The following is a 9,836-nucleotide window of genomic DNA, read 5'->3' on the forward strand; positions in this document are numbered from 1 at the left end:
CCGGCTGGCCGCACGGATGAGCAACCAAGCGAGGGTAAAAAGGTTGGTTATTTTTTACTTTTCAGCATTAGATTAGGTGTCTCCCAAAAACTCAAACCCTAGAGGTTGTAATTGTAGAACTACATGAATAAAAAATTAGCTCACACGATTTGGTCTCAGATTCCCAATATTGCCGCCGCCCGCTTGCTGCCATCAGCCACCATCAGGAAGCACAATTGTCTGTGATCGTTGCATGTCCTCCCCATCCAAACTTGAGTAAACAGTGACGTTGTAATGGCCGCCCCTGATCTCTGTTGCCGGCTTGCCACAAGCATGTGCCATTTTCCATGGCGGGAATGGATCGTTTCATGAGGTATAAACATATTATTATTATTATTATTATTATTATTATTATTATTATTATTATTATTATTATTTTGACATCAACATATTATTGATACGGTCTGATATGGTAAGCCCTAAAGCATTAGTTAGTAGTAGATGTAGTTACATGTGTTTACTCGACCATAGATAAAGATATAGTTTATCTTTTCTCTCGGTTTAGCTGTATTTTTCTGGACAAAAAAACACATTGCTCTTTTCAAGCCATTTGCTTCAAGTTAAAACGCTTTACACTAAAACTCTGAATTCAACTCGCTAATCATATGATTATATAGGTAAATGTAGAGGTACATTTACACCAACAGTTGCAAAACATGCATTATTTTCTCATACACAAATTATTATATACAATGTGATTTTATGTGAGACGATATGTATATATTATGTGTGTGGTAGTTATCTCTTTCGCCCCCCCCCCCCCTATGTTCAAATCCTGGCTCCGTCCCTGTAAACACGTGATTGATAATTATGTTTGATTCTAGGTTGCCTGTTCTATGTACTAGTAAAATGAAGAAAACTGGGTTATTATTTTGAGGGCCCGTACACGTTTTTTTTGTCAAATCTCTACTATTAAAGGGGAGTTAGTCGTTGTACATTCTCCATCACCGCTCACCCCTCCCCATGCCCCCAACTCCCCCTTTTATTTGCTCGACCCCCTCCCTCTTTTAATCGGCAATCGACACTTACCAAAACACGCGTAGTCATAGTACATAGCAAATCTACCAAATCAATTGTCAAAATAACACCCACTGCTCTACATAGAACATCCATACCTACCAAATCAATTAGTTGCCAAAATATAGGTAATCAATTCATGAAAAGTCTTTATGCACTTGTTACTATACCAAATCTACCATACACAACACACGGGTTATTAACAAATCAATTGACGGAAATCTACCAAAATAATAAAGCGGGATGAAAGCCCAAAAGTGCCCTTCTCAGCTCGAGCTCATATGAGCTTGAGTGAACAGTAAAATTAAAAAAGAAAATATTTTTTCTTTCAAAAACTCATTTTTTGTACCAAATATTGAAGATGTTTTGATTACCCGTGAAGTTTCACCATCAGGACTCCACAACTTGAGGAAACGAGCTACGGTCAACGCGATTCCGGGTTCGTTGAAAACCTCTCGAGGGAGCCGATGCCCACGCGGCCATAGCGGGGTGTTCTACTACGCCGGTCCCCATCTCTAGAGCGCTAGCAGACGTCACGCATGGGAAACCCCGAAAAATCGACTATCGTCACGCGTGTCTCAAAACGGAGCCTAGGGTCTAAAAACGGTGTGGGCACGAACAAATTTCGACGGCTGTCCCAGACTTGTCAAAATCTAGGGTAAAACTACGGGAAAGCGCACAAAAACGGCTTAGCGGCGGTGGCATATTTCTTGAGAGGTTACGTATCACCCCGCTTCCATGTATGGCGGCAGTAAGTATGTGCCACCTGAGGAGTCTCCCGCCCAATTTTGCCTCCCAACCGCATTCTGTACGAGCGCAAATTTCCCCGTCAAAAAATTCATTTTTGCCGCCCTAACTTAGTCTTCGCTCGCGACTTCCATTATTTTATTTTATTTTCAATCCATCTCTCTCTCTCTCTAGTAGTAAAATAAAGAAAACTGGGTTATTATTTTGAGAATCCGTACGGCTTTTGTTATATGGGCTGGAGTGAACAGTAAAAATACTTTTTTCCCAAAAACTTATTTTTTGCAGCAAACATTGAAAAATGTTTTGATTGCTTGCAAAGTTTCACCATGGAATGACATTCATGTAGGACATGACAAAAAGATTTGTTATATGGGCTCGAGTGAACAGTAAAATAATAATAATAAATATTTTTTCCCAAAAACTCATTTTTTGCAGCAAACATTGAATTTTTTGATTGCTTTCAAAGTTTCACCATGGAATGACATTCCAAAATTATTTTGAAAATAGCATTTTGGAGCATCAGTTTTGTTTATTTTGCCACGTCTTTCATGAATGTCATTTCATGATGAAAATTTGCAAGCAACGGAAAAAATTGTCAATGTTTGCTACAATTTTTGTTCTGATATTTTTACTGTTCATCCGAGCTCACAGGAGCTAGTGCTTAGATTGACCGTGTCCGGTGAAAGCCTTTGTTTATCGGCAACGAGAAAGAACTTTGACGTCTGCATCTTGAAAGTGATCTTTTAGTCCTGAGCTCACATGCACCTGAATGATTAGTAAAATAAAAAAAGAAGTTCAAAACGTTTTTTTTGTGTGATAAACATTGATGAATGTTTTACTTGCATGCAAAATTCCATGATGAAATGACATTAGTGGAGGCCCGAGCGAAAATAACATATGAAACATTTATCAATGTTTATCACAATTTTTTCTTACAATGTTTGAATTTTTTTATTATTCTTTCGGATTTTACTCGCCATCCGGGTGCCTACAAGCTCGAGATAGAAACTCTCTGTCCCCGACATCCGAGCTTCTTCTCTAGTACCTCTATGCTCCTTCTTGCCCTAGTTCCCTGCTAGAATCACCCGCCCACCTCTCTCACTGCTGCTCTGAGATCCGCAAATCTACTCCCTCCGTTTTTATTTACTCCGCATATTAGGTTTGTCTAGAGTGAAACTTTATATACTTTCAACAAGTTTGTAGAAAAATATATCAACATATACACCACCAAACATATATCATTGGATTCATCATTGCATACATTCTCAATCATGTAAATTTGTTATTGTAAATATTCATATTATTTTCTACAAACTTGATCAAACTTTATAAAATTTAACTTCAGCCAAAGCTAATATGCGGAGTAAATAAAAACGGAGCGAATACGTCCCAAATATTGGGCCTCACACCGTGGATCTTTCCCCGGCCCAACGCCCTCCAAACCCTAAAAAAAATACTTGTGGAATTTTCCCCGAGCGGAAGGGGGAAAATGCTTCGAGGCGACTGAAGCGGCGGCGGGTCGGAGTGGGCGGCGGCGGCGCGACCTACCCGGAGGAGGAGGGCGTTCCAGCTTCCACGGCCTGCCACGGATCCCCATCCCTCTCCTCCGCCGCCTCACTCCGGAGAAGCGGAAGCTGCCGGCGTCGAGATCTCCAGGTTAGCTTCTCCCCCTCCCCCCCTCTCTTTCGCGACGAGATCTTCAGGTACTGACTCGTCCCCTGAAAAACCCTAGTCGAATCTTGATCTTCAGTACTGGCCGAGGCTCTCTTGGGGTTTCCCCGGAACAACATTGCTTCGCTGCTGCTGCTGCTGCTAAAATCGGACGGCCGTATCTAGACGTATTTTATGCTAGATACATCCGATTAGACGTATTTTAGTGCTAGATACATCCGATTTGAGCGACAGGTAATATGAATAAGAGGGAGTAACAAAGTCGTATTTTAGGTCTGCTTTTCGACTTACTAGCAAATATGCCCGTGCGTTGCAAACGGGAATAAACAATAATTTTATCAAATACATACTCCCTCCGTGCGGAAATACTTGTTGAAGAAATGGACGTATCTAGACGTATTTTAGTTCTAGATACATCCATTTTTATCTATTTCTTCGACAAGTATTTTGGGACGGAGGGAGTACATACTTTTAAAATGACCCATAACAGAGGCTATGAATGATCTTCATGAATATGTTGAATTGTTTTCTTTGTTTTTTAAATTTCATCATAGAGAACAGTTTCAATGCTTTTGACGACCGTGCCATCTAACTAAAAATTTCAAATTAGTTGCAGGAGTCATAGGGGATAGACCAACAAATAAAATATGAACGTAATGAAAATAACATTAGCTAACACCTAATAACCTTCCAAAAGTCTTCTGAACCTTGCGTGTCAAAGCTATTCCCAACTAATCATTAGGTTCAATAAGCACATCCACATGCATCAGTTCAACGGCCCGACGATTGAGGACCGTTTAGAAACCAACCCATTTATATTGGAAGAAGCAATGTACAGCAGACTCTAGATAACTGGCATCATATTTTGCGGGCATAATAGCAGAGAGTACAATTGGTGACGCAACTTAAAAGGACATACAAAAACGAGAAGGCAATATACAGGAGTGCAGATTTTAGGTGCATAAACATTTAGCCATGAGATCAGGGAAAATGACCAAGATAACGGAGCAATTCATGGTTTTCCTGTATCTGGTGGCCTTTCAACTGAGGGTATTTTAATTACGCGTGGCCTTGGATGAATTTGTTTCAAATATTACAAAATCATGGTTGTGATTGTTTTGCTGTTTTGACTCTGGCATTTACTAGTGGTACTCATGGTATTTTCATATTAGTTTTTTCCTGAACTAGTGCTTTATTATATGGACACATGCTGTGATGTGAACATGCTAACCACTCTGGTTTCTTCTGTTGGTGATGTCTTTAGGTTGGCTGGATATGGATCTAATTCTTCCATTTAAAATTGGAGATTTTGCCGAGGCAAAGTGCTTTGATGAAGGTTTCAAAGGCGCATGGTTCCGCTCCAAGGTTGGACATGTATTTGCATTATATGTGTGATATTAATGAATTTAGTAAATTAGGTAGCAAACAACTACCCTCACCATGTTTTTTATTTGTGTCAATACGTCCCTTAAAGTAGAAATTTGGCCACTCAATCTAAACATTTCTCTTTGCACCTCTAGTATACTCATGTCAATTTCTCATACCATTTCCATCTATTTGTCGCTGTAGTGATATGTGCAACAAGTAGGGGTGTCTGCTAGCCTTGGAAAAGGTCATTCTACATGGGCGGGAATAATGACAAGTGAATTTCTATACAAAATCTCTTGTCGTAAGATTTGATCAAATTGACATTGGATTGAGAGGGTCGAGATTGGGGCTTAGGATATCACTAGTATATGCTTGGAGTAACTATTTGGTGCTCTTTAAGTCTTTATATAAACTCTGACCGTCTGACGTAAACTATTTTTTTCGAACACAAACTCTGACATGAACTAGGTAGAAGAGACTAGGTAATAAATTATTAACCAACCAAGGATTTATATAAGAGCCTTGTTGACTTGAAGACCACCATCACCTTTGGTGGGAAGGAAAGTAAAAAAGGCAATATCATAAACGGTCATAAGTTACCACGAGCACCTTTAGTGGGAGAGAAAAGCGAGGCTATAAGAGGAAACATGGCATATACTTTACGAGAGGCCATCATTATGGACCTAGCTCACAGTCCATGGTAGAGCTTCGACCTTGAATCTTTAGGGGTCTCAACTTCTTTATTGGTGTTCAGCTTCTTTCTTCTATCTAGGAATTGTTTGGCTTTTGAACTTTCTTTATTTCTTCTTGGGTCACGTGCGTGGCCCAATGTGGCATGTTCCAAAGTTGAGCTAGAAGCTTGGGCCTCTACACACGCCCTGGTTCCGAGTACAGTATCCACCACACTTCCTCCCAAGAGGCGTGGGTCATATGTGGATACCTCTGTTGTGGAACCTCCTTAGGTGTTGATGGCTCCCCTGGGGCACTACTCTTATCTTCTGCCCTCCTCGAATCTAACGTGCTACCATCATTGTTATTACGAACTGATCTTCTTAAGGCTCACAACCATAGGTTACCGGTTTAAATACCAGAAAATCATAATGAAATGCACACAAATAGCCCACCAATGAACATTTGGTAAGAATTGAACTCTAGTCATTAGTTTATAAGACAAAGGGCTATGCTATTGTTGTCCACAAGTCTATGAACTAGACAAATTAGATTAAATTTTGGGTGCTAGAATACATATTACAAACATAGACGATGAAGCTTTTTCTTTCTAATACATCATGCTAGTATGGCTACTACTTTTATATCTAATAATAACATCAGTCTGTCACTTGACCATAATCTCACGGACTACAAATATAATACTTCTCTTCACTCATTCTACAGTAGGGTATAAGGCTTTACTAACACATATTGTATTAATTCTCTTTCAGATAAAAGATATGCGTGTCACAGAATCTGGGCATCTTGAGTATTACTTGGAGTATATTGACTATACTGAAGAAGGTAAGCAAATCTTTATATGCAAGCTCTGTTTTTTCTTTTGCACATAACCTTTTGTTTTTTTAAGAGAGTGTGAAGGGACCACATGCAATAAATCAATTTGAATACTCATTCTCAAATTTTTAGCTTAAGGATATTGCGGTGCAAGCACTTTATTCTTCATTCTGTAGACATAATTTGTACTTGGAAATATTCTCGTATACACCACTGAGGCCCTGGAGGCAGCTGAGATATTTTATGGCATGCACCTGATTTTTGAAAGCAGACCTTCTAATTATAGATGTTTTCTATATGGTATAGTTTGATTTTTTTTTCAATCCAGAAATATGCTACATGTTATGCTTGGATGGGTAACTTTTTTTGTGCATGGTGCCCTTGATCAGGAATCATACGATATAATGAAGAAACATCTGTGTTTTCCAAATTCTATAATATTGCCATTGATCACGTATGGTATCTAGCCAATACTGTTTACCTTTAAGGAGATGGATCATGCAGTGATTGAAAACCACGCGATCTGTCTATATCTTCCCCAAAATGGTTCGCGTTGTGCAGGTCATAATCCCCCCGCAAAAAAAAGTACAGGTCATAATTGATGAGTTTGGTTTTGAACAGGCAGTTGCAAAGCCTACACTCGAATCTGCAGGGCTAGTAAAATCATGGAAATATCTGATTATACCTTGCATTTGAATTTACCCGACAATTGATCAATCAATACCTAGCGCAAATATGTCTTGTCATGATCTCAGTTTTGCCCTTACTGTTGGCTAGGCACAACAAAATCTTGGGATACGCGAATCTGACCAAGATTATAACTGTTAGTTTTCTGTACTCCTGATATGATTATTCCTGATGCCCTTTTCAGCCAACGAATGGATTGGAGTCTTCCAAAAGAACCCATTCAACCAGGCATGCCTGGAAGGGAAATCAAATGGCAGTACTGAAATAATGTTGCGTCCTTCCTTTCCTCGGTGGTATAGGGGGCAACAAGCTCCTAAGCACTTTCCGAAGAGCGAGGTGATAGCACGTGTCCATGATACCTGGAAAGTAGGTGATTGGGTTGACTGGCATAATAAAGATTGCTACTGGACTGGGCAGATTATTGAGCTGACCAGTAAAAATGTGGTTGAGGTAAACATTTACTCCCTCATTTACAAAAATATAAATATATTTGATGTTCTAGTTTTGTCCCAACTCCCAAGTCAAACTTCTTTAGGTTTAACAGAGTGTAGAAAAATACACAAACATCTGCCATGCTAGCTCCCAATAGCATTGTGGTTTGGCAATTTCAAATTCTCGGCACCAGGTCTAGGTTGTCCTCCTTCACTCTCACCCGTAACATGAAGCACCAATCAACAGTTCAACACAAGCAGGTAGCAGCAGCACAGGGAAGCAACAGAGTAAGCAAGCAGCAGCAGCGGCACATGAGCAGCATGGGGAAGTAACTAGCGAGCAGCTGCAGCAAGGGCATGACGAACAGGGGAAGCAAGCAGCAGCAGCTCAACAAAAAATCGATTCAAATAGATGAGATAGGTTGAGGTCACGTGCTCCAGCATGGTTGCCGTTGGGAGGAGAGGCTCCTGCACTTGGGGGATGGCTGCGGTCGAGTCCAGGCGGCGGCGGCGACTCCATACAGCAGTGGCGGTGGCGAGTCCAGGAGGTTTCCCAGCTCTCCCTTTTGTGGCGTCCGTGAATGCGACCTGCAAAAAAAAAAGGGTTTCCTATCAGGCCGAAGCGTAGTTGGGACTCCCGAGTCCCTCGCGTGTCCCCTATGTGTCCCAGCCGTGTCCTCTTTTTTTTTTTAATTCGTAATTCACGAAATATGGTAGGATACGCGTGTGTCCCCGTGTCCGGACATATCAGCACATGGACTTGGCAACTTCTGCCGTGTCCATACGTTTTAGTCTGGCGGTCCAGTTGTGTTACGGGCTGGTGACACACAACAACTTTCTTGCTGATGAAGATGACACACTGATAAAATGACATCAAATGAACTTTCATGCTGATTAAAATATGTTTAAAATATGAAGTGGGACAAATTGTTTTATCATTTGATCTCCATGTTTTCATGCTGACTATTGGTTTTCTGTCATAGCCAACATTATCAGAGACAATAACTCACATGTTCCTGCTTGACATTTTTCTACAGGTAAAATTCTTGGATCATCCCATGGGTGAAGGCCAGCAGTGTCTTGCTAAGAAAAAGGACCTGAGGCCTGCGCTTGATTGGTCCATCATTAAAGGCTGGACTGTACCTCTTTCGGCCGTAAGTTTCTAAGGTTTAGGTTCTAGCTTCTAAATGCATTTTGTTAATTAATTCATGCTTATTCTAGAAGGGAGTTGAGGCGATCCTTGACCAGTTATGGGTTAGTTCATGGAATCAAATGGATTCTTCTTTTTTGGATGGTCTACCTTATATTCCACAGTTTAAACCAATTTATTGTCTATTTTTGTAGACATCTTACAGTGTATCTATTTATGGTCAGGCAAAAGGGAAAAGCTGGCAAGCTGCTCATCTGGTTCATCCTAAATCTAGTATGGTTGATCTTTTGTGAAAAATATATGGCTGTAAATGCATACTAGGGAACTGGTGAAATTAAGTTTCATGTTGGCGTGGTGGTTTTCAGATGTAGAAGAGAGGAGCAGCACAGATGAAGATGAAGCGCTGGGATCTTCATCAACTGTCAAAACACATTCGTCGGACAGAAACATCGTATCTAAGCTAAGAAATCAGAGGATGGCGACACATGAATCATCAGACCCCAGTCGACGGCGTACCCGCAGTTCCTGTGGGCTACTGATATCTCCATCGGAGCCTGCCACCGTCGAACCGAATGGAAGCGGTTCCCGCCGGTACCCCTTTCGGGTCCGGAGGAACGCAGCGGAACAGCAGAGATGAAGCTGGTAACGCCGCACACTTGATGACCCCCACGGGGGTTTACGAGCATTATGGGATATACTTAGTGATATATACCACATGAGCTCTATATACATCGAAAATGGCCGATCGCTGTCTTTGCGGAATCGGCCACATAGGCATCTGGGCCATGATCCATTGACTGGCTGTTACTTGGCAGGAGTTGCATACTTAAGGCTGGTTGTTACTTGGGCTTGCGTTGTCTCATGTGGTTCTGAACCTCTGGGTCCGAATCAGACTGAACAAATGCTAAGCCCCGTGATGAAAAAGGAAAAAAAATATACTTCTGTTTTTTTACAGAACTGACACAAGTATTAAACGAGCAAATGGTACAGAATCATGGAATTTCCTATTGGACCTACTTTGGGTCAAGCTGTTGAGGTTTTGCACAGGCTTCGATATGGGCCGGCCTGTTAATGATTGCTGCGATCCTGGTTTTTGGAACCTTCCAGCCGTTTTTTTTCCTGTTTTGGGAACCTTCTAGAAGGTTCCAGAACTGGTTTTTTCTTGTTCTTCTTTTTCGTTTTCCTTCTTTTCCCTTTTAATAACGTTTTTTCCTTTCTCT

The 9,836-nt window shown here is 40.9% G+C and overlaps 1 protein-coding gene across 2 annotated transcripts; it reads left to right on the plus strand.

Annotated features, from left to right (window-relative positions):
• Positions 1-3,252: 3,252 nt before the first annotated feature.
• On the plus strand, positions 3,253-9,632 carry LOC125542293. 2 transcript variants are annotated; one of them, XM_048705260.1, is made up of 7 exons: positions 3,253-3,459; positions 4,739-4,839; positions 6,285-6,357; positions 7,220-7,485; positions 8,504-8,620; positions 8,811-8,889; positions 8,982-9,632. In XM_048705260.1, exons 2-7 carry the CDS (start codon positions 4,750-4,752, stop codon positions 9,251-9,253), a joined length of 897 nt encoding a protein of 298 aa, XP_048561217.1. In that variant the 5' UTR covers positions 3,253-3,459; positions 4,739-4,749; the 3' UTR covers positions 9,254-9,632. The 2 variants fall into 2 exon arrangements, with proteins under 2 accessions (XP_048561217.1, XP_048561218.1); XM_048705261.1 differs by having other exon boundaries at positions 8,841-8,889.
• The last annotated feature ends 204 nt before the right edge of the window (positions 9,633-9,836 follow it).

This window comes from Triticum urartu, chromosome 3, assembly GCF_003073215.2.
Source record: "Triticum urartu cultivar G1812 chromosome 3, Tu2.1, whole genome shotgun sequence".
Taxonomy (NCBI): Eukaryota; Viridiplantae; Streptophyta; class Magnoliopsida; order Poales; family Poaceae; genus Triticum; species Triticum urartu.